General features: G+C 42.3%; 1 protein-coding gene across 1 annotated transcript in view; it reads right to left on the reverse strand.

Moving 5' to 3' along the window:
* Window positions 1-26,071, reverse strand: part of DNAJC17 (DnaJ heat shock protein family (Hsp40) member C17) — a 42,811-nt gene extending 16,740 nt beyond the window's left edge. The window contains exon 1 of the mRNA XM_025918999.2: window positions 25,900-26,071. Within this exon, the coding sequence (XP_025774784.2) occupies window positions 25,900-25,977 (78 nt within the window). The 5' untranslated portion in view covers window positions 25,978-26,071. The remainder of the gene's footprint in view (window positions 1-25,899) is intronic.
* Between the last annotated feature and the right edge of the window lie 88 nt (window positions 26,072-26,159).

The raw sequence follows: 26,159 nt of genomic DNA on the forward strand, positions 1-26,159 counted from the left end.
GGCAGAAGATGGGGTGCCTGTGGTGTGGCTCAGTCAGTTGAGTGTCCAACTTTGGCTCAGGTCATGATCTCAAGGTTTGTGAGTTTGAGCCCCCCCCCCCCCGCTCCCCTGGTCAGGCTCTGTGCTGACAGCTCATAGCCTGGAGCCTGCTTCAGATTCTGGCTCCCTCTCTCTCTCTCTGACCCTCCCCTGCTTGTGCTCTGCCTCTCTCTCTCTCAAAAATGAACACTAAAAAAAAAAAAAAAAAGGCAGAAGACACGAACAGACATTTCTCCAAAGAAGACATCCAGATGGTCAACAGACACATGAAAAGATACCTAACATCACTCACCATCAGGGAAATTCAAATCAAAACTACAATGAGCTATCGCCTCACACCTGTCAGAATGGCTAAAATCAAAAACACAAAAAACAGGAGCACCTGGCTGGCTCAGTCTGTAGAGCCTGCAACTCTTGATCTCGGGGTCATGAGTCCAAGCCCCACGTTGGGCATGGAACGCACTTAAAAAACAAAACAAAAACAAACAAACAAAACCCCAAGAAACAACAAGTGTTGATGAGGATGTGGATAAAAAGGTGGAATGCGAATTGGTGCAGCCATTGGAGTGTCTTCAAAAAAATTAAAAATAGAACAACCCTACAATCTAGGAATCCCACTACTGGGTATTTACCCCCAAAATACAAAAACACTAATTCAAAGGGATACATGCATTCCTATGTTTATTGCAGCATTATCTACACTAGCCAAACTATGGAAGCAGCTCAAGTATCCATCAACTGATGAAAGGATAAAGATGTCATATATAATATATAATGGAATATTTTCCAGCTGTAAAGAAGAATGAAATCTTGCCATTTGCAACAACAAGGATAGAGCTAGTGAGTATAATGCTGAGTGAAATAAGTCAGTCAGAGAAGACAAATACCATATGATTTCATTCATACATGGGATTTAAGAAACAAAACAAACAAGCAAAGAAAAAAAATGAGCAAAGGAAAAGAGGAAGACAAAACAAGAAACAAACTCTTAACTATAGAGAACAAACTGATGGTTACCAGAGGGGAGGTGGGGGGGGGGGGGATGGGGAAAACAGGGGAGGGGGATTAAAGAGTACATTTATCATGATGAAATAAAATAAAATAATTTTAAAAAGGGGTGCCTGGGTGGCTCAGTTGATTGAGCATCTGACTCTTGATTTCAGCTCAGGTCATGATCCCAGGGTCATGGGACCAAGCCCCGCATCAGGCTCTGCCCTGAGCATGGAGCCTACTTGGGATTCTCTCTCTCTCTCTCTCTCTCTCTCTCTCTCTCTCTCTCTCTCCCTCTACCCCTCTCCCCCCACCCCACACACACTCTCTCTCTCTCTAAAATAAAGAAAAAAAAACTGAAAAAAAATGGAAACAGAGAAGGGAGTGACTAATTTTAGCTCTGCAAGCTTCTTAGAGAAGGCAATATCTGGGCTGGGTCTGAAAGGTGAGTAGTTCTGTGAGCAGAGAGCTGGAAAGGACATTCAAGACAGAGGGTGTGAAAGAATTTGACTTCTCTTAGAGCCTCAGGACAGCTTACAGGAGAAATATAAGGGTTCTGCTGTGGGGGCACCTGGCTCAGTCAGCAAAGCATGCAACTCTTGATCTTGGAGTTGTGAGTTTGAGCCCCACGTTGGGTGTGGAGATTACTGAAAAATAAAATTTAGCCTTGGGTGGCTCAGTTGGTTTAGTGTACGACTTCAGCTCAGGTCATGATCTCATGCTTCATGAGTTCAAGCTCCACATTAGGCTCTGTGCTGACAGCTCAGAGCCTGGAGCCTGCTTCAGATTCTGTGTCTCCCTCTCTCTTGCCCCCTCCCCTGCTCACACTCTGTCTCTCAAAAATGAATAAATGTTAAAAGCAAACAAACAAACAAAATTTTTAAAAATTGCTTTAATGAGGTAAAGGTCCTGAGAGCAGAAAAGGACATGAAAAAAGAGACATGGTTGCAATAAAGCACAGAAATAAAAATAACTGTTTTTGTCAAAGGATATTTTGGGTTTTATTTTTTTTATTTATTTTTTTTTATTTATATATGAAATTTATTGTCAAATTGGTTTCCATACAACACCCAGTGCTCATCCCAAAAGGTGCCCAATATTTTGGGTTTTAAAAAACTTTAACCAGGGGTGCCTGGCTGGCTCAGTCAGTGGAATATGCAACTCTTGACCTCCAGGTTGTGGGTTCAAACCCCACATTAGGTGTAGATTGTTCAAAAATAAAATCTTAAAAGAAAAAAAACAAAAACAAAAAACTTCAACCAAAGAAAAGTAATGAAAGAAGAGTAGGAAAAGAACAAATTCACACAAACAGGTTTTAATGCACAGACCTGGGATGAAGAAATGTTGGGGAATGAGAACACACATATAGGCAAAGAAATGCCCACTGGGCCAAGAAACAAAGGTTGAAGAATGATAAAGTTACTCAGTTACTGAAAACATAAGAAAGTTATGTGATTCATAGAACAGAGAGTAGAAGGGAAAACTCCACTGTGTGTCTGAGCAGAGCCAGATGTGTTGAGTCTGCTGAGTTCAAGGGTAGTGAACTTCTATCAAGGATGAATGACTGAGGAGGTTTTGCAGATCTCCAAGCCCAAAGAATTTAAACCTCGACATTCTCTAACAGCTATGGAAGTATATCATAAAAAGCACAAAAGCAAGATTAATGGAACATATAAGACTGGCCATGAAACAAACACTAATAAATGTAAAAATTCAACATATAGTAAAAAGTATTATTAAGACATATTATACTGAGTGAAGAAAAAGTTAAATCTTCATCTCAAACCATATACCAAAATAACTCCAAATAGATCAAAGCACTAAATAAAACAAAACACTAAATAAAAAAAACAAAAAACAAAACTAAAAGAACCTAAAAGAAAGGAAATGATGAGACTATTAATCTGCCTGTGGGACTGGGAAGAAATTCCTAAGCATTAAAGCAAGGGAAGAAAACACATGCGTGCATGCACAGAATGAATAAATTTACAATGACAAAAATTTAAATGACTCTCAGTTAAAAATCAGAGACAAAATTGATACGGAAATGAAAACTAAGGGAAGTATTTGCATGAAATATGACAGATAACACAATGCTTACTACCTAAAGAACTCATACAAAAAAAAAAAAACAACAGAATAAACCACAATAGAGAAAAAAACATGAAGAGATAATGCATAGAATAGAAACAGTTAATAACATGAAAAATATTCATCCTCACACACAAAGATTAAGTCCTTTTCAAAATTCAAAAATGTAAGTCCTATCAATTGACAACAAGCAAAAAAAGGATGGCATTTAATAATGTTGGTGGCTTTGTGGTGAATATGTAAATCGACCTGATGACTCTGGAAAGCAATCTGGCCCTGTGTATCAGGAGGCTATAAAAAGTGTAGACCTTTTGATCCAGCAAGCCCTCTACTAAGAGTCTGTCTATAGAAATATTTAGAAATTCGTTCAATATTTATAAAAAGTGGTATTCACTTACAGCATTTATATTAGAGAAAGTCAGAAATTATTTACATTCCAAAACAACAACAGCAGTAGCTGGCACTTATATAATGCTTACTGCGTGGCAAGCTGTGTCTGAAGTGCTTTACATATAATAACTTATTTAGCCCTTAAAACACCCCTATGAAGTAGAAATTATTATAAGCCACATTTTACACATGAGAAAACTATGACATAATGAGGGATAATTATGATACTGAAAATCCATTCAATGAAAAAGCATGCAATTATTATTACAGAGAGTAACTGTTCTATTCCAGCCCAAACACCATAGGAAAAATGTGGCCCCCACCCCACCTCTGCCACCAAGGACCATACAGGAAGTCTAGACTTCTCCCCTTGCCACCTATAACAAACCACCTCAAACCTTCATGTCAGAAAAGGCCAAGTGGGGAGCTCACCCTCAGCAGATGAAAATATAAAAATATTCCTGGGGTGCGTGGGTGGCTCAGTTGGCTGAGCATCTGACTTCAGGTCAGGTCATAATCTCACTGCTCATGGGTTTGAGCCCCGTGTTGGGCTCTGTGCTGACAGCTCAGAGCCTGGAGCCTGTTTCGGATCCTGTCTCCCTCTCTCTCTGCCCTTCCCCCCATTCACGCTCTGTCTGTCTCTCTCTCTCAAAAATAAATAAAAATTTAAAAGTTTTTTGAAGAAAAAAAAAATATTCCTGAAGGGGCACCTGGGTGGCTCAGTCAGGTGAGCATCCGACTCTTGATTTTGGCTTAAGTCATGATCCCACAGTGCTGGGAATGAGCCCCATGTTGGGCTCTGCACTGGGCATGGAGCCTGCTTGAGATTCTCTCTCCCCCTCTGCCCCTCTCCCTTGCTCACCTGCATACTCTAACTAAAAACCAAAAATAAAATAAAATGTTAGGGGCTACTGGGTGCCTCAGTCAGTTAAGCTTCTGACTCTTGGGTCTCAGCTCAGGTCAAGATCTCACGGTTCATGGGTTCAAGCCGCATGTCAGGCTCTGCACTGGTGGTGTGGAGCCTGCTTGTGATTCTCTCTCTCCCTTTCTCTGTACCTCCCCTGCTCACTCCCACTCTCCCTAAATAAATAAATAAACATCAAAAAAATAAAAATAAAATGTTAAAAAGATATATATGTGAGAGAGATTATAGCTGATATTTACTTTTTATAATGAGCCTGTATTACTTGTCAAATCAAGAAAAACACTGTTTAAAAAACCAGACAGGTCTAAACACTCCAGTCAAAAAATAGAGGGGCCGAATGGATAAACAACAGACCCATCTATATGCTACCTGCAAGAGACTCATTTCAGAGGTAAGGACACACACACACACACACACACACACACACTGGAAGTAAAAGGATGGAAAAAGATATTCCCTACAAATAGCCAAAAAAAAGCTGAGGTGGCTATACTTATGACAAAATAGACTTTAAGATAAAGATTGTAATAAGAGGCAACGGTCTTTATATAATGCTAAAGGAGTCAATCCATCAAGAGGATATAATATTTGTAAATATACTATACCCAACATAGGAGCATGCATATATATATATATATATATATATATATATATATATATATATATACCTAAAGGGAGAAAAAGACAACAATATAATAATAGTAGGGGACTTTAATACTCCACTTTCATCAATGGTCAAAATAGATCATCCAGACAGAAAATCAATACGGAAATATTAGCCTTAAACTGCACATTAGACCAGAGGAACTTAACAGACGTATGTAGAACATTCCATCCAAAAGCAAGAGAATGTACACTCTTCTCAAGCACACACAGAACATTCTCCAAGAAAGATCATATATTAGGCCAAAAATAAGTTTTTTTTTTTTAATTTATTTATTTATTTTCACACAGAGAAAGAGAGGAAGAGAAAGAGGGCAAGTGGGAGAAGGGCAGAGAGAGAGGGAGACAGAAGGAGAGAGAGAATCCTCCTCACTCAAAGCTCAGAGCCTGACTGCGGGCTTGAACTCCTGAACCATGAGATCATGACCTGAACCAAAATCAAGAGTTGGATGCTTAGTCAACTGAGCTAACTAGGTGCCCCCAAAATAAGTCTTAATACATTTCATAAGACTGAAATCATATCAAGTATCTTTTCTGACCACAGTGGTATAAAACTAGAAATCAATTACAGGAAGAAAAATGGAAAACTCACACATATGAGGAGATTAATCAACCACACTATTGAACAACCAATGGGTAAATGGAGAAATCTAGGAGAAATTAAAAAAACTACCTTGAGATAAATGACAGTAGAAATATAACATATCAAAACTAATGGAACACAGCAAAAGCAGTTCTAAGAAGGAACCTCATAGTGATAAGCACCTACTTTAAGAAACAAGAAACTCTAAAGATTCCACCAAAACTGCTAGACCTAATAAATGAATTCAGTAAAGCTGCAGAACACAAAATCAATATACAAAAATTTGTTGTATTTCTATACTCTAATAATGAACTACCAGAAAGAGAAATTAAGAAAACAATTCCATTTACAATTGCATCAAAAAGAATAAAATGCCTAGGAATAAATTTAACCAAAGAGGTGAAAGACCTGTACACTAAATATAAGACACTGATAAAAGAAAACTGAAGACAACACAAATAAATGGAAAGATATTCTGTGCTTATGGATTAGAAGAATTAATATTATTAAAATGTCTTTACTACCCAAAGCAATCTACAGATTCAGTGCTATCCCTATCAAAATTCCAAAGGCATTTTTCATGGAAATAGAAAAAATAAACCTAATATTTGTATAGAATCACAAAAGACCCCAAATAGCCAAAGCAATAAAGAAGAACAAAGGAAGGAGGCATCACACTTCCTGATTTCAAACTATATTACAAAGGTATAGTAATCAAAACAGTATGGTATTAGCATAAAAACAGACACATAAATCAATGAAATGGAAGACTAGAGAGCACACAAATTAACCCACGCATATATGGTAAATGGATTTACAACAGAGGAGCTAAGAATAAATAGTGGGGGAAAAGGCAGTCTCTTCAATAAATGGTGTTGGAAAAACCATACAGCAACATACAAAAGAATGAAACTGGACTCCTACCTTACACCATACACAAAATATCAACTCAAAATGGATTAAAGACTTAAATGTAAGACCTGAAACCATAAAACTCCTAGAAGAAAACACAGGCAGTAAGTTCCTTGACATCAGTCTTGGTCATGATTTTTTGGATTTGGCACCAAAAGCAAAAATAAATAAGTGGTACTATATCAAACTAAAAATCTTCTGCACAGCAAAGGAGACCATCCACAAAATGAAAAGGCAACCTAAAGAATGGGAGAAAGTACTGGTAAATCATATATCTGATAAGGGATTAATATTCAAAATATGAAAAAAAAAAAACTCATATAAGTCAATAGCAAAAAACCCCAAGCAATCTGATTTTTTTCATGGGCAGAGGATGTGAAGAGACATTTTTCCAAAGAAGACATACAGATGGCCAAAAGGTAAATAAAAAGGTGCTCAACATCACCAATCAGGGGAATGCAAATCAAAACCACAATGATAGTACCACAAGATAGCACCTCACACCTGTTAGAATGGCTGTTCTCAAAAAGACTAGAAATAACAAGTGTTGGCAAGGGTGTGGAGAAAAGGGAACCCTCATGCACTGTTGGTAGGAATGTAAATTGGTGCAGCTACTGTGGAAGACAGTATGGAGATTCCTCACAAAATTAAAAATAGAACTATCATATGATATAGCGATCCTGCTTCTAGGTATTTATTCAAAGGAAACAAAACACTAACTGGATAAGATATCTGCACCCCCATGCTCACTGCAGCATTATTTACGATAGCCAAGACATGGAAGCAACCTGATAGATGGACAAAGACGTGCTGGACACACACACACAGGAATATTATTTAGCCATTAAAAAAAGGAAAGTTTGCCATTTGTGACACACGCATTGACCTTGAGGGCATCGTGCTAAGTGAGATGAGTCAGACAGAAAGACAAATACCATATGATTTCATTTATATGTGGAATCTAAAAAAAATTAAAAAACAAAACAAAAACAAAACTCATAGATAAAGAGAACAGACTGGTGGTTGCCAGAAGTGGGGGGGAGGGGGTGAAATGTGTGAAGGGGGTCAAAAGGTGCAAACTCCCAGTTATAAAATAAGTCATGGGAATGTAATGTAGAGTGTGCTGCTAGATTTAATAATACTATATTGTATATTTGAAAGTTACTAAGTAGATCTGAAAAGTTCTTATCACAAGAAAAAAATGTGTAACTATGTGTGGTGACAGAATTATGTTAACTAGACTTATTGTGGTGTGCATTTTACAATGTACACAATGTATTGAGTCATTATGTTAATAATACAATGTTATGGGGCACTTGAGTGGTTCAGCTGACTATCCCCAACTCTTGATTTCAGCATAGGTCATGATTCCAGGGTTGTGGAATGGAGTCCTGCATTGGTGGGCTTGGCACTGAGCATGGAGCCTGCTTGGGATTCTCTCTCTCCCTCTCTCCCTCTCCTCTCCCTCTCTCTCTCTCTGTCACTCTCTCCGCCCCCCCCCCCCTTCCCGGCCTCTGCCCCTCTCCCCCTCTGACATACTCTCTCTCTCTAATAATGATTATACTAAAATCTTATGTCTATTATATCTCAATCTTGAAAAACAGGGATGGTGACCCCTGGTTAAGCGTCTGACTCTTAGTCTGTGCTGGCAGCGCAGAACCTACTTGGGATCCTCTCTCTCTACCTCTCTCTGCCCCACCCCTGCTCAGGTGTGCACTCTCTCTCTCTCAAAATCAAGGTGCACCTGGGTGGCACAGTTGGTTAAAGGTCCCACTTCAGCTCAGGTCATGATCTCACTGTCTGCAGGTTCAAGCCCCAAGTTGGGCTCTGTGTTGACATCTCAGAGCCTAGAGCCTGTTAGGAATTCTGTGTCTCCCTCTCTGTCTGCCCCTCCCCCATTCACACTCTGTTTTTCAAAAATAAATAAACATTAAAAAAATTTGGGGGCGCCTGGGTGGCACAGTCGGTTAAGCCTCCGACTTCAGCCAGGTCACGATCTCGCGGTCCGTGAGTTCCAGCCCCGCGTCAGGCTCTGGGCTGACGGCTCAGAGCCTGGAGCCTGTTTCCGATTCTGTGTCTCCCTCTCTCTCTGCCCCTCCCCCGTTCATGCTCTGTCTCTCTCTGTCCCAAAAATAAATAAACGTTGAAAAAAAAATTTAAATTCCAAAATCAATAAACTTAAAAAAAAGAATTGTTAAAAAAAAACCCCAGAGGGGCGCCTGGGTGGCGCAGTCGGTTAAGCGTCCGACTTCAGCCAGGTCACGATCTTGCTGTCCGTGAGTTCGAGCCCCGCGTCAGGCTCTGGGCTGATGGCTCAGAGTCTGGAGCCTGTTTCCGATTCTGTGTCTCCCTCTCTCTCTCTGCCCCTCCCCCGTTCATGCTCTGTCTCTCTCTGACCCAAAAATAAATAAACGTTGAAAAAAAAATTAAAAAACAAAACAAAACAAAACAAAAAAAAACCCCAGAGATATTCAGTTTCCCTCTACTATTCTAAGCTGGAAGACAGCATGGTTCACTGAAAGAGAGAAAGTTTTGGAATTTAACAGATGTACTTTTATTTTATTTTATTTATTTTAATTTTTTATTTTTTATTAAACAAATTTTTTTAACATTTATTATTTATTTTTTAACATTTATTTTTTAACATTTATTTATTATTGAGAGACAGAGCGTGAGCACGGGAGGGGCAAAGAGAGGGGAGACACAGAATCTGAAGCAGGCTCCAGGCTCTGAGCTGTCAGCAAAGAGCCAGAAGCAGGACTTGAACTCAGAAACCAAGAGATCAAGATGTGAGCCGAAGTTGGACGCTTAACTGACTGAGCTACCCAGGTGCCCCTATTTATTTTAATTTTTTTAATATTTATTTTGAGAGAGCATGCACGCATGTGCCGAGAGAGAGAATCCCAAGCAGGCTCCACGCTTTCACGGTACAGCCTGATGCAGGGCTTGATCTCACAACCCTGGGATCATGACCTGAGCCGAAATCAAGAGTTGGACATTCAACCATCTGAGCAATCCAGGCACCCCTATTATTTTTTATTTTAGAGAGAGAGAGAGTGCTCGAGTGGGAGAGAGGGGCAGAGGGAGGGAGAGAGGGAGAGAGAGAGAGAGAGAGAGAGAGAGAAAGAGAGGGAAAGAAAAAAAGAAAGAAAGAAAGAAAGAAAGAAAGAAAGAAAGAAAGAAAGAAAGAAAGAAAGAAAGAATCTCAAGCAGGCTGTCAGGGTAGAGCCCTAGGTGGGGCCCGATCCCACGACCCTGGGATCATAACCTGTGCTGAAATCAAGAGATGGACATTCAAACAACTAAGCCACCTTGGCACCCCTAACAGATGTGTTTTTAAATTTTGAATCTTCTGCATACTACCAGCATGACTTTGGACAAATTACTGAATCTCACTCTACCTTAGCTTCTTCAACTACAATGTGAGGAAAGAATCCCCTACACACAGGATAGTTGTGAGGATTAAAGAAAATAATCCATGTGAAGTCCCTGACAAAAACTAGGCACTCAATAGAAGTCCCAAACCTCTTGCCTATCCACTTCCCGGAGGCAGGTAAACTGTGTGACACCAGCTGAGGATGAGGCCAACCTGACAGCAACTCCAGGGATGGGCATGGGTTCACAGTGGGCCCAGGTCAGCCCAATTAGAATTCTCGAGACGGAGAGGGCTGATTTCAAGTCTGCTGGGGCTGTAGTTCTAAAATGTAATCCTTGGTTAGCTCCCAGGGGCTCTGAAATACTCTCATTCAAAGAGCAGAGGGAAGGGTAGGGAGCTTGAGATCTTCTAAGAGTGGCCATGAACTAAAACTCAGGTGGCCTAAGAATGCTGGTGAAGTGCGTCTGTCTTGATTAACTAGTTATTACTATTTTTAGCTGTTACACCTGCCGTGGGCAGGGCCCATTCCTGGGTTTTAGCTTGGAAGGCCAGTTTTGTCTTTGAACCAGTTGGCCTGGAGTTTGGTGTTTTGTGCTACAAACTGGATTGCCAGCTTTGTCCAGCCCTCCTGAAGTGACTGCTGCCTAAAGAATTTCTCATCATGTAAACACAACTCTCTTGAAGCAGGCCTTTGAAAAAGCTTCTGGTATCAATATTGTTTACTATGAAATAATGCTGCCTTATTAGCAGCTCAAGAGGCTGGATTCAGGGCAAAAAGATGCAAAATATGTTCTATAACTATGATAAAGTTGGGAAGGAAGAGGGACTTTCAGAATAGAGAAATAGAGACCCTATTTGTAATGGTATGGGATAAAGCTAAGGACTGTCTAATCCCAGGCACCAGGGATGGCAGCTCCTCCATGAAACTGAGTCTGCAGGTGCTAGATCAGTCAGGCAGGATTGAAGTTGCCTCAAGAAGTTGCCAAAGGCTACTAGATTGTCTTAACACTTGCAGCTTTCTTTCTTTACCTGTGGATTTCCCCTAAATCCTCTGGTCTCCCTAGCACTTGGCAACATTCATTTGCATTTCCTGAGACTTCACAGAGAGGAGGAGCCAGGTGACAGTAGAGTAGCTTCCCACCCAATGTCTCCTGCACAGACCATGGTTTTTCAGAGGACAGGGCTGTCTCCAAAGCCCAGCCCCGGAAAGACAAAGATCTCAGATGAATAGAAGCTCCATAAGGACTTAAAATTCCAATTTGCCGAGGTGTGGTCTTTCTAACTTGTTACTGCCTCCCCCTTCCCCTTCTCCATCCTAGGACACTACTGGAATTTAGTCTGACTTCCACGTCTCAGGATTGTCATCCAGAACATAAACTACTGAACAGCGTAACACCTTCAGGCACTACTGAAGGCAAAGAGTCGGGCTTTTCCTAAGCTTCCCTAGGTGGCGAAGATCTTTTTTTTAAAAAAAAATTTTTTTTTAATGTTTTATTTATTCTTGAGGGAGAGAGAGACAGAGCATGAGCAGGGACGGGGCACAGAGAGAGGGAGACACAGAATCCGAAGCAGGCTCCAGGCTCTGAGCCATCAGCCCAGAGCCCGACGCAGGGCTCGAACTCATGAACCATGAGATCATGACCTGAGCCGAAGTCGGATGCTCAACCGACTGAGGCGAAGATCTTAAATCTTACTCTTTCTATACTTTTTCTGTCTCTTCCCTAGTCACTCTCTACTAGTCTGTGCCATATGCCAGCACTTCCTTGGAAGTGCTTCTAATCTGCTGTTTCTTTTCTGGTATGGTCTGGAAAAACAGATAAACTGTTTTGGTTCTTTTAAAATAACTTTACAATTTTTAAAATTAATTATTTAAAAATGAATTTAATGAATTAATTAAATTTTAATTAAATTTAAAAAATTTAAATCTTATAACTGTTATAATTGTGCCTCAAATGAGAGCCCACAGGTATAGGGAAGTATGGGGGTTCCCCTTACAAATAAAGGGAATGTGCCTTCTGGGTCAGGGAGTTTTGCTTATGCCCAGGGCCCAGAACAGTGCTCTGAACAGTGCCTGGCACTTAATCTTAGTAGGTACACAATAAGTACCTACTGAATGAAAGGGGCTCACGTTCACTTGTTCTCAACCAAAACACGTTCAGAAAGTCTCAGCTATGTCTACTTCAAGCCCAGTGAAGAGTAGAAGTGAGCACTGTCCTGACCCTAGGAGACCTTACCACTATTTCACAATCTTCCCTTCTACTTGCTAATGCCGTCTCTTGAGAAACCAAGTCTGGAAAAGAGAAAAAAATCACTAGGGCAGACCGTCAGAAGAACCATGATGGGAACTAAATGTTATCCCCCAGAGCCCACATCACAGAGGAGAAGGATGAATCATGAATTAGCAGCCACCCAGCCCTTCCTGGAGGCCCCATAACTGGTTCTGCCACTTGTAGCAACCTAAGTCCAGAGCAGGGGAGTGGGTTGGGAAGTGGGTCTCCAACCATCTCCACTGGGCTTTGTGCCAGCCACGCAGCAGGGCCTCTGACAATTCACCTGCCTCCAATTTCACCGCTTGAGGGAAACGGCATCCTGACTCACTCAAAAAAGGCAAGGCGCTAAGGGGTCCCATAAATATAAAACAGTCATCATAAACTTAAAAGAAAGGTGCCCTACAAAGAAGAGATCATTATTTTTTTAAAGGCTGCTGTCCTTATGATAAAACTTGGGACCAAGTAAGTAAGTGGTACAGGTAATTAAGCCCAGTTCTCAAAAGCCAGACTCATAGGTCAGACTCAGATAGAGGACAGATAAGGAGACCACTCTGTGTGACAACAGGTACTAAACCTTGCCAGTGAATCAGCTAGAAAACCATTACCAGGCCTGGTTCCAGGAATGGGAACAGTCCATAATCACAGCCCAGGCACTCATTTAATTTCTCCCCAAGCCTGGGGGAGGCAGATATCTCATCCCCACACCAGCTAGAACACCAGAGGTTATGTGACTGCCTCATGTCACAGGCAGAAAGTAAACCACAGAGCTCAGGGTACTTATGCAGAAGCTCCTCTTGCCTGACATATTGGTCATTTTCATTCCCGACAGCCTCTGGCCCACACTGCAACAGCACTGCAGAGAAATCCCTAAATGCCTGGTCATTACAAAAACCACACAGCTCCTAAGACTCAGTACAAGCAGGTGCCAGCCAGCCCCCAGACCGGTCCCCTCAGCTCAATGTTTCCAGATGTGGGCCTGCTGTTGGTACTGAGATGATACCGGGAGAACTTGGACCTCACACCAACATCTTTCTCAGGTTGCTTGCTAACCATGGCCCAAGGCCCCAGACTCGGCCACGTATACAGCCTGGAACAACTGGGACTGTACACAGAGCTTGACCTGCTTCTCCCCAAATGTTGCCCGTATGCACCCTTTGGATCTGGGCCCTTGGACCATCCTTGAGGTCACTCCTATCCCTCCGGCTCTCACCTCTGGGTCCCCCTCCTTCCTTTACCCCTCTCAGCACCACCTCCTGGGCCTAACCCCAGCGCTACCATTCTTAGCCTACTTTCCCAAACCAGCTACCCCAAGGAGCCCTGTCTATAGCCCCACTCCCTCCCTCCCATCCTTACCCTAAGCATCCCTATATCAGGCTCAGACTCCAAAATCTTTGCCCATCTTCTTGCCTCAGGCAGTAGATTCCCACCCCTCACATCTACCAGATTTTTGAGTCTGACTGCCCCTCACTTCTCCCCGCTGCCTACTGCCACCCTCAACCCCTGCAGACTTGGGTCCCCAGTCCCAAAGCATTCTCTCTGCCCCATCTCTGCCATCTCTCAGGGTACAGAACTTCTCTCTGGGCCTTGGTACTTCCTGCATTGTACTTATTTCCTTTTTTCCTGTTACACAGTGGTTTCCTGTAAAAACAAATTTATATTAGTAAAAAGAAGTGAGTCCATTTAAAGAAAAATAATAATAACTAGATAACAGCAGTCAGGAACAGCAAAAATTGGGAAAGCAACTATTCAAATGGAGAATACTTGCTTTTTTGCTTTTTTTGTTATTTTAAGATTTTATTAAAAAAAATTTTTTTTACATGTATTTATTTTTGAGAAACAGAGTGAGACAAAGCATGCGTGGGGGAGGGACAGAGAGAAGGAGACACAGAATCTGAAACAGGCTCCAGGCTCTGAGCAAGCAGTCAGCACAGAGCCTGATGCAGGGCTCGAACCCATGAACTGTGAGATCATGACCTGAGCCGAAGTTGGACGTTCAACCGACTGAGCCACCCAGGCGCCCCTTTAGATTTTATATTTAAGTAATCTCTACACCCAAAGTGGGGCTAGAACTTACAACCCTGAGATCAAGAGTCACATGCTCTTCTGACTGAGCCAGCCAGGCACCCCTGGATGGAGAATAGTTTGAATGTTGCTTTAGCTGAAATGGAAACTGCACTGTGATAGTTTCAACATACATTTTAATGCACTTCCTCAAGCTGTCTAGATCAGCTTAATACCTGTCGGGTTCACCCAGGTCTGGCAGCTTTACTCAGAGTCAAAGCTCTGTCTGTGTCACAGTTGGAGTCATGAGGCTCTCTGGGGCCCACAGACCTGTCTCTTGTTGCCCTAATTGCGCCTGCAGTGTGGGTCATGGAAAAAGCTCTGAAATAAAAGTAGAAAATTCGGGTTTGGGCAAGCACTCTGCATTTATTAGCCACCTTATGTTGGGCAAATCAATTAAACTCTTGAGTCTTAAGTCTTCTCATCTATAAATTGGACCTAATATTCCTTGCCTATCTCATAGGCCTGTCTTGAAGATCACATCAAATGAGATAATTTATGTGAAAGCACTTTGGTGTCATATAAATGTAAGGTATTATCTTAAACGCTAATGAATAACCTGCAGCTTACAAACACAAATGAATCATTGCTTTTGACTTAACAGGCAGCCAAGTAACTTCAAAAATCCAGAGCTCAAGACAATAAAACCCAGGAATGAGTTAACCATCAGAGGGATGCAGATAGGGCTGAGGCCTGGCTCCCAGAGCCACCCAGTGCTAGTCAGGCCCTTGGTGAATGAAGGACAGTCGTCTAGAGAAACCAGACTTGTGCCCAACCTTGAGTCTTCAAGTAAGACACTCTGGGAAAGGCTCCTGTGACAGTGAATTGAATCAGGCACACCTCACATTCAGAAATGGCTCCCAGATGTCCATAAAATCAAGTCCAACCACTATAGCACCTAGAGGTCCAAAGATACCACATTTTTCAGATTCATCTCCTGTCATATCTTCAACATACCCAAGGCAATGTCCCATTCCTTGTCATGCCAGGCACTTTTACTTCTATACCTACATACTCATGCTGTTCCTTGAAGCCCTTCTCTATTCTCTGTCCTCAAAGACGTATTCTTCTTAATTCTGGAAGAATGTTGGTGTATCACCTTCTAGAATATAATAGAAATATGGAGGGTTTTTTAAAAATGTTTATTTATTTATTTTGAGAGAGAGAGGGCGTGAGCAGAGAATCCCAAGCAGGCTCCACACTGACAGTGCAGAATCTGATGTGCGGCTTGATCCTACAACCCTGGGATCATGACCTGAGCCGAAATCAAGAGTCAGATGCTTAACTGACCGAGCTACCCAGGCTCCAGAAATATGGAGTTTAAATAAAGGTATTAGCTAGCATATAGGTAAAATAGGCTTTTCCTTAAAGCAACTTATATGCTATAATATAACCTTCCTTCCTGAAAATGTCAATGTTAATTGTCTTTGGTAGTTTTCCTGGTAAACAGACATAAAATTTGAGTCTTGAAAGAGTTAATCAAAATGGATTTTCAAGTACCTGGCTTCATCAAGTAATGCTTGCCAAGATACAATGAGTTACATACCCTACAAAGGGCTTCAAATGAAAGGTGAGGCTGCAATAGACAACAGAGACCTGTGCCAACTGTATAGGAGTGGAAAGAATATTATACTGGCTCCAGTCTGGGTCTGATGCTCATTATCTGGGTGGTCTGGAGCAAGTTCCATAAGCTCTCTGGACCTCCATCCTCCTGTCTACAAAATGAAGAGAATCAACAACCGTGAAGATCCCTCCTGTGATATATTCTTTTCTCCCCTCAAGGTCTTGCACAAAAACACCTCCTCAGAGAAGTCTTCCCTAATCCTGCCACTCTATGAATCATGCCTTCTTTTTTCTTGTTATTGTTTTGTTTTTGAGAGATGGGAGAGAGGGGCAGAGTGGAGGGAGGCAGAGGATCTGAAGTGAGCCCTGCACTGATAGCAGTGAGACGGCTGTGGGGCTCGAACTCACAAACTGTGAGATCGTGACCTGAGCCAAAGTCAGACACTCAACTGACAGAGCCACCCATGTGGCCCCGAATCATGCCTTCTTTATTCCTATAGCATTTTCCTTAAATACTATAAGGAATTTCCTTAAATACTATAAGTATTTTCCTTAAATACTATATATGGAACCTCTTTCATTTTACCTCAAAATTCATTGTTCACTATACTGTGTGAGCTGGCCGAAAGCAGACTGATGTCTTATCCAGCTCTAAAACCCCACCATGCCCATATGGTACCTTGTCTTTGGTGATATACTCCGCTCATCTGTAGATCTGAACTGAACAGTGAACTCTGCTGATCCTCAATTTTGCTCTACCTAATTCCCCACCTCCTTTCTACCTTGACTGCTATGACAATCACTGAGTCAGCACTGGGCCTGTCAGGGCTGGAATGAGTGAGAAGGGCTAAGGAGCAGAGGGCAACCTTAGACGTGAGGTGTGGAAGATGTGTATTTGACATTAGTGCTTACAATGTAAGGAAGGTGGAAGGACAATATTAACAGCAAGAGCTAACATGTAGTCTGCATTCGCTCTGTACCAGGCACCATGCTAAACGCTTTACTTGTATCGAGCTTTACTACAATGCTGGCAGGAAGGGACTGCCATCATTCCCATTTTGCAGACAGGGAAGCCAAGGCACACAGAGGTTAAACGTTTGCTCAAGGTCACAAACTAGTTAAGTTATGGAGTCAATGACTTAACAATTACTTTCGAGTCAAAGTCCACTTTCTTAACTATCACTGCTAATAAGTCAAAGGTGATGATAAAAGCGCATTGACAATTCCCAACATTGCTCAATGCTCTGTATTATAATTTTCATCCACTTTTCACATATGGTAGATGCAATAAACAATAATTCTTGGCCTTATTTGTTAAAGATTAGTTATAAAAACTGTTCTTTTCTCTTTCATTTATTGTGAGAGACAGAGAGAGTGTTCACGTGGACGCATGAGTTGGGGAGAAGCAGAGAAATCCACAGTCAGTGCAGAGCCCAACATAGGACTCGAACTCACAAATGGAGATCATGACCTGAGCCAAAAGCAAGAGTCAGATGCTTAACCAACTGAGCCACCCAGGTGCCCCTGAAACTGTTATTTTTTATACAAAGCTACACTCTATAGGAAGTGATGATCTGATTAAAAAAGCATTAACTTCTAGGGGTGCCTGGGTGGCTCAGTCAGTTGAGCACTCACTCTTGATTGCATCCGACTCGATTTTGGCTCAGGTCATGATCTCTCAGTTCATGAGTTCGAGCCCCCAGTAGGGCTCTACACTGACACTGTTGAGCCTGCTTGGAATTCCTCTCTGCTCTTCCCCTGCTCTTTCTCTCTCTCTCTCTCTCTCTCTCTCTCTCTCTCTCTCAACAAATAAATAAACATTTTTAAAAAAAGCATCAACTTCTAGAATTATAAACTTTAACCTCTGCATTCCATAATGATGGGACACACACACAAAGATGGGCCACAGGAGCAAGAGATGGAAAAGGTGGAAAAAGGAAACAGGCAAGATGGGGCAACTCTATAGGGACCACTTTTTTCACATTTGTATCCCTAGCACCAACTCTGAGGCTGACACATGCTAGGCACTTAATAAAAGTTTGTGGAATCAGGGCTGCCTGGGTGACTTAGTTGGTTAAGCATCTGACTTTGGCTCAGGTCATGATCTCACAGTTCCTGAGTTTGAGTCTCTCATTGGGTGAGCTCGAGCCCCGCTTCCAGTGACCTGCTTCCCACCCCACCCCACCCCACCCCCTGTGTGTGTGTGTGTGTGTGTGTGTGTGTGTGTGTGTGTGTGTGTCTCCCCCTTGTGGGATTTTCTCTCTCTCTCTCTGTTCTCATTCACTTGCATCCTCTCTCTTTCAATTAAAAAAAAAAGTTTGTGAAATCAAATGTTTGTGGGAAATAGTTCTACTCTCCTCTGAAACACACACGGAGAATGGGAAAAGAAACCAAAATGAAACAGGAAGAACACTGTAAAGTTTGATTTAATAAAGGTCCAGTGTATGCCTGTTCTGGGCAGGGCACTGGGCACATAGTGTGCTGCTTTCAAGAGTCAGGGTGGGGGCTGTGAGCAGAGACATGGGCGATCCTGCCTACTTGGCAAGAGTATAAGTTGGTACTACTTCTCTGAGAGAAAACTTTGAAAAAGCTTTTAGTGGGGGGCCTGGCTGGTTCAGTTGGTAGAGCATGGAACTCTTGATCTTGGGGTTGTGAGTTCAAGCCCAATGTTGGGTGTACAGATTACTTTTAAAAATTCTGTTAAAAAGCTTTTAGATATATTTACTTTTGGTCTAGTAATTTTACTTTGTCACAAAGTACTACTGTCTAAGAAAATAATAGTGCATATTCATCCAATCACTCAACAAGGATTCACTGAGCACCTATCAAGGGCTAGGCACTATTCTAGGTGCTAGAGACAGCAATAAACAGAGGAAGTCCCTTCCTTCCTGGATTTTTTACATTCTAATGGGGGATAAGCAGATGGGTATAGTAATATAAAATGGCAGTGAGCGTTAGTAGTGAGAAGCACTACTTAGAAATATATGTAGCAGTGTCAGGGTGTGGAGGTAGCTAATATAAATTGGTGGTCAGGGAAACCCTCCCTGAGGAGGTTATACACGAATAGAAATCTGAATAAGGGGTGGGAATGAGATATAAAATACACAACTGCCAGAGAAGAATGTTCTAAGCAGAAGGATTAGCAGATATAAAGGCCATGAAGCAAGAATGTGTTTAGGTGAGTTTGAAAAAAATCACCTGAGGCCCATTTCACACCCAGAAGGAAGGTTATTATCCAAAAAAAGAGGAAATAACAAGTGTTGCAAAGGATGTGGAGAAATTGGAACCCTTGTACATTGCTGGTGGGAATGTACAATGGTGTAGCTGCTGCATAAGGCAGTATAACCAAAATATTAAACATAGAGTTATCATATGGTCCAGCAATTCCATTTATGGGTATATATCCAAAAGAACTGAAAGCAGGACTTTAACAGATATATATACACTTGTGTTCATAGTAGCATTATTCACAATAGTCAAAAGGTGGCAATGATCCAAACGTCTGTCAACAGATGAATGGATAAACAAAATATGGTAATGTGGCATATACATTCAACGAAATATTATTCAAACTTAAAAAGGGGGGCACCTGGCTGGCTCACTTTGACCTTGGGGTTGTGAATTCAAGTCCTGCACTGGGTATACAAATTACTTTTAAAAAATAACATCTTAGGGGCACCCGGGTGGCTCAGTAGGTTAAGTGTTCAACTTTGGCTCAGGTAATGATCTTGCAGTCTGTGGGTCCAAGCCCTACATTGGTCTCTATGCTGTCAGCTCGGAGCCGGCTTTGGATCCTTGGTCTCCCTCTTTCTCTGCCCCTCCCCCGCTTGCTCTCACTCTTTCTCTTTCAAAAATAAATAGAAAACATTTTTTAAAAAAGGGTTAGGGTTAGGGGCGCCTGGGTGGCTCAGTCGGTTGGACGTCCGACTTTGGCTCAGGTCATGATCTCACAGTTTGTGAGTTCGAGCCCCGTGTCGGGCTCTGTGCTGACAGCTGGGAGCCTGGAGCCTGCTTCGGATTCTGTGTCTCCCTCTCTCTCTGTTCCTCCCCTGCTTGCACCCTCTCTTAAAAATAAATAAAGATTTAAAAAAAATTTTTTTTAAGGGTTAAAATGGGGCACCTGGGTGGCTCAGTCAGTTAAGCGTCCAACTTCGGTTCAGGTCATGATCTCACAGTTCATGAGTTCAAGCCCTGCATTGGGCTCTGCTGACAGCTCAGAGCCTGGAGCCTGCTTTGGATTCTGTATCTCCTTCTGTCTCTCTGTCCCTCCCTGGCTTGTGCTCGCTCTCTCTCAAAAATAAATAAATAAACATTTTTTAAAAAGGGTTAAAATGGTAAATTTTATGCTATGCTATGCAAAACATAACATAACATAACATAACATAACATAACATAACATAACATAACATAACATAACATAACATAACATAGGATTGAGATGGCAGGAGCTTAGTGAGCAAGGGGAGAATGGCAGGGAACATGAAGGAAAGGCAACAAGAGCCCCAAGGGCCAGGAAAGGCCTTCAGGTATTACTCTAAGACTGATGAGAAGCCACTGGGAAGTTGGAGCAGAAGTGACACAATCTGATCCACATTCTAAAGGCTTACTCTAGCTGCTGTGTGAAGAGGCTCAAGAGGGCAAGAGCAGAACTAGGAAAAGGGCCGTAACGCCACTGTAGTTGCCCAGGTTAATTCCTGAGATTATTTCAGATTCTCTCGAGGGCTTGCAAACAGCATGAATTCATGACCTAGTCTTCATTTTGGCAGGCCTTGGGGACTTGCTCCAGCAGAGAGTGAGTGAGTGGGAGATGGGGGGTGTACGCATGAGCACACATAGGCATGTGCACATGAGCACGTAAGCATCAGGGGCTCAGGGGACTGAGCTTGGGTTCTAGCAGGGGACTGAATTTCCAGGGCATGATCCTCTTCCCAGGAACACTTCCACACCAAATCCAGGTCCTTGACTCAAGGGTTTTCTACAAGAAGATTATATCATGCCCAGCCTATCTCCTCTGAGGCTGGAATGGGAACAAAAATGTCTACCTGGGAATTGCCGAGTCTCTAAATTTCCACCAAAGGCATTGTTTAGCCCACTTCTGAACCTGTGAGGTTCGCTGCACTAGGAGGTTGACAGAAGGGGTAAGTTCCATGTATAGAAAGGTAGAGCTGAACTTGCCCCTAATTCTAGTACGGGTAGGCAAACTTTTTCTGTAAAAGGCCAAAAATTGTAGGAGGCCACATGTGGTCTTTGTCAAACATTCTTTTTTGTTCTGATTTTGGTTTGGCTTGGTTAGTTGGTTGTTTTCATTATAAAATATATATAACTTACAGGGCGCCTGGGTGGCTTAGTTGGTTGAGTGACCAACTCTTGATTTTGCCTCAGGTTGTGCTCCCAGGGTCCTGGGATTGAGCCCCAAGTCAGGCTCTGCGCTACATGCTCTCTCTCTTTTGGGCACCTGAGTGGCTCAGTCAGTTGAGCGTCCAACTCTTGATTTCAGCTCAGCTCATGATTTCATAGTTCCTGAGATCCAGCCCCACACTGGGCTCTGTGCTGACAGCGTGGAGCCTGCTTGGGATTCTCTCTCTCCCTGCCCCTCTACCCTGCTTGTTCTCTCTCTCTCTCTCTCAAAATAAAAGTAAATAAACTTAAAATAATAATAATAGTTATAGCCATCATAATGGGTGTAAAGTAGTATCTCATTGTGTTTTTGACTTATATTTACCTAATGATTAGTGGTATTGGACATCTTTTTTTTTAGTTTTTAATGTTTATTTATTTTTGAAGGAGAGAGACACAGAGAGTGAGCGAGGGAGGAGCAGAAAGAGGGAGACACAGAATAGGAGCTGTCAGCACAGAGCCCAATGTGGGACTCGAACTCACAAACCATGAGATCATGACCTGAGCTGAAGTTGGACGCTCAATCGACTGAGCCATCCAGGTGCCCCTGGACAACTTTTCATGTACTTGTTGGCCATTTATATATTTCTTTGGAGAAATATCTATTCAAGTCCTTTGCCCATTTTTTAACATGTTTGATTTTTTGCTGTTGAGTTGTTTGTTTTTTTTACAATCCTTTAAATATGTAAAAACCATTCTTAGCTCATGGCCTATTACAAAATTTGTAGTTGAGGCCATTTGACCCCTGAAGCCAGAGTTTGCCCAGCTCCCTCATTTTACATTTGAGGAAAGTCAGCCCCGAAGAGAGACAGTGACTGCCTCAAGGTTCATGATTCTCAAGTCAAGTTGTAGTGGTCTCTATAGCCACTACCTCATTCATTCAACAAATATTTCTCGAGAGAGCCTCTTCTGTGTCAGTCACAGAAGGGGCTGCTACAGAAGTGAATGAACCAGATCCACTCCTCAGAGCTAGGAGTACAGAGGGGATTAAGGCACCAAACAAATAATCACACAAATAAATATGTAATTACGAACTGAAATAAGTGCTAGAAAGGAGGAAAGCCAACTGTTATGAAAGAGAAAAATAGACAAGGCCTCTCTAAGGATATGCCATTTAAGTTGAGTTCTGGAGGATAAATAAAAGTGACCTAGGTTAGGGGCACCTGGGTGGCTCAGTCGGTTAAGCATCCAACTCGATTTAGGCTCAGCTCATGGTCTCGTGTTTCATGGGTTCGGGCCCTGTGTGGGGCTCTGCACTGATGTGCGGAGACTGCTTGGGATTCTTTCCCTCCCTCTCTCTGCCCTTCCCCTGCTCACACTCTGTCTCTCTCTCTCTCCAAAACAAACAAACAAACAAACAAACAAACAAACAAACATTTAAAAAAATCTAAAAAAAAAATTTTATAATATGCAATCAGGGGGAGGGAAAGAGAGAGAGGGAGACACAGAATCCGAAGCAGGCTCCAGGCTCTGAGCTGTCAGCACATAGGCCAACCCGGGGCTCGAACCCACAAACCATGAGATCATGACCTGAGCCAAAGTCGGACATTTAACCCCCAAAAATGTTTTTTAAGTAACCCAGGTTAACAGAAGCGGCAGAGGAGTATTCCTGGCAGAAGGAAATACACGCATGAAGGGTTAAGAAATTATATTGAGTATATTATTAAAAGTGCAATAGGGCTCTTATCAAGATCATTCCATTTTCTGTGAAAAGAATAGAATGTCAGTGTACAACAGGTCAAAATGCAATAGACTGAAAGTAAAAAGACAAATTGGAAGACTACTATAATTGTTCAGATGGAAGTTGATAGGGCTTGGGCTGGACTGGCAGCAGTGGAAACAAAGATAAGTGAACGGTTTTGAGAATTATTTGGGAGGGTAACTCATTAGCACCTGGTGATGGACTAGATGGCAGAAGTGAGAAGATGAGGTATCAACAACAACTCCAGGGGCACCTGACTGGCTCAGTCAGTGGAGAATGCGACTCATGACCTCAGGGTCATGAGTTTGAGCCCCACGTTGGGCAAAGAATGACTCCAGGTTCCTAGTTCAAGTGGATGGATGGTAGTGCCATTTACCATGAGAGAGAAGTGCAAGGAAGGAGAAGGTTTGGAGACAAAAGGTCCAGAATTCAATTTTAGATGTAGTAAGATTTAGACCCCCGTGAAGCATCCAAATGGAGAACTCAAACCAGCAGATGGATATACAGATATACACAGAAAAGTGGTCTGAAGGAAAGTTAAAATTGGTGTTGGTATGAGCTGAGCTGTATGGCTGGACAAGGGCCAAAGTGACACAGTGGAAGGAACACCGACCTGGTCCAGGCGTCAGGGAATCTAGGTCCCAGTGCCAATTCTGTCACTAACCACCCTCTCTGGGCTTCAGTTTCACCATCATTAATACAAGGAGATTGGCCTAGATCATGGCTTCTTTAGTCTTTTTTGGGGTAAGAATTAACTCCTCTCCTCAAAAATGAATACACAGTATTATACATGATTTCAGGGTTTACTCCATTCATGTCACCTTTCTATGGACACCAAAGGAACAACTCCTAGACTATATGACCAGACAACCAAAGTTTAGAAGGCTTTTTTTTCTACATGCTTTATATATATATATTATATATAATATATATATAAAATATATATATAATATATATATTATATATAATATATATTTATATTTATTATATATAATATATAAATTATATATATAAATTATATAAATATATATTTATTATATATAAATATATATTTATATTATTATTATATATTATAAATATATAATATATATTTATATATTATATTTCATATATAATATATATTTTTATATATAGTATATATTTAATTATATATATATATATATATAAAGGTCCTCCAGGCACTGTTAGAAAATATGACAGGCACTGAACCAAGGAAAGAGGGAACATCAGGGCCTAGGTCTCCCTGGCTCTCTACCAAAAAGTATCCATCACCATGAAACTAGTGTCTCCAAAGTTTCAAGTCTACTTTTCACAGTTTATCTAATTTTACTCTTTCTTCTTGGCCTCTGCTCCAGACAAAGTGGACTCCCCTTTCTTGTAATATCCTTCCTTCCTCTCCACGCATCCAAACTCTGCCTGTTCTTCAAGGCTTCAAATGACTTATCTATTTTCCCCACCCCTTCTCCCAAACGAGAAACCACCTCAGCCTACTATGAAAATCCACAGTACTTTGTCTGTATCCCTCTTAAGGAATTTACCATGTTCTTCCTTATATTGTAGTTGTGCCTCCCCTATTAAAAGATAGGAACAGCATCTTTTATCCTGTATAAAGAGCCTTCTCACATATCCCTTATCTCATCTGAGTGAAAAATGGATCCTATCCATACTGACCCAATCAGACATTGGTCTCTTGCTAGACAATAGCCTCACCTGACCCCTTTAAATGGCATCTCATCCATCCACATCCAGCTCTGAGCAATACACACATCAGCGGCTACCCAAATGCCTTCCTCAGAAGTTCTCAACTTCAGGGTTCCAACATACTGGCTGGGTTTGGTGTAAAATGTCCAAAGTAATTTCTCACTATTAATGAAGTACCAATTAAATAATTTACAAATGTAGAGCACTCAGAATAGAGTCCAGCTCACAGTAAGCACTATATAGGTGTTGGGCATTATTAACACTGAAATTTTAGGATTTATGAGATGGGTGTAGCGGATGCTTTTGGTGCTCTGTACACACCCACGGCCCACTTCTGATTTCAGTGGCAGCTGCGGGAGACAGTGATGTGCAGGCTGATAGCATCTCTCCTCCAGAACCCTGTAGGTCTCCTTGCTTTTCTGCCCCAGAGCCTCCTCTTGTCACAAGCTCGCTCAAGCCATGAGCTAGACAGCCAGGAAGTACAGGCACATTCGCGGGCATTAACTTTCATCTGATGAATTATCTGCTTCCCCTTCCTACATTGTTACAACCTCTACCATTATCCAGGGGAAGATAACAAAACTCCTAATTACAGCTTGATCGGTTAACATCCCACTCCCTGGCACCTTTATCAACACTTTCCCGTGGAACTTAATTTAAGGCCATCTGCCTTTACTCTTCTGATCTTCCGTCTCTGAGCCCATTAGCACGTTTTCAGAGGGCAACAATGGGCTGGGGTGGAAAAAAGAAATGACAAAGTCATAGGTCACACTGCCAAGAAAGATGAAAAGGGAGTGGAGAAACCTTGAGACTCGGCCTTTTTTTCCCGCCCTAGGCTCTCAGCGGAGTTAAATCGGCCTTCATAGGTGACTATGTAGTACCTCAAGCCACCGACACGGCAGAAGCGGACTCAGGGGCCGACACTGCGCAGGCGCAGGGCGGGGGCTAGGGTTTCCTCAGTTCACTCAACTACTTCTCTTCTACACAAGGGCCATAGGGACAGCACAGTACCCTGCGCAAGGAGCCTTCCTTCTGTGCACCCCAATTCCTCGTGAGGCCCTCAGACCGGCCAGGAAACGTCTGGGAAACCACCTTCTAAGGTCGTCGGGCCGCCCCTCACTCCGCGCCCAGGGCCCGGCCGAACCTGGAAAGCCGGTGCCAGCTGCTGGCGAGGCGCCAAGACAGGAAGGGCCGCCAGGCATGGTCGGATTCGGCCCTTCTCACCACCGTTCTCACCTCTTTGTCCGCTGCTTTCTCCTCGATACCTAGCAGGGCGTACAGGTCCATCTGTAAGAGCTCCTTGGTCACCGCCATGGTTCCAATCCTGACTGGATTCGTACTACAACTCCCAAGAGTCTAAGCGTGCGTAGGGATTCCCAGGGACTGTTGTCGCCAGCGAGCTGAATGGCGCTTAGCCCCCTGGGAAATGTCGTGTTCTGGATCAGGCTTGACTGTCTATGAGGGAAGCGAGCAAGTGAATGAACTACGCCTCCCAG

The sequence above is a fragment of the Puma concolor genome, chromosome B3, assembly GCF_028749965.1.
Source record: "Puma concolor isolate L17-30 chromosome B3, mPumCon1.1.hap2, whole genome shotgun sequence".
NCBI lineage: Eukaryota > Metazoa > Chordata > Mammalia > Carnivora > Felidae > Puma > Puma concolor.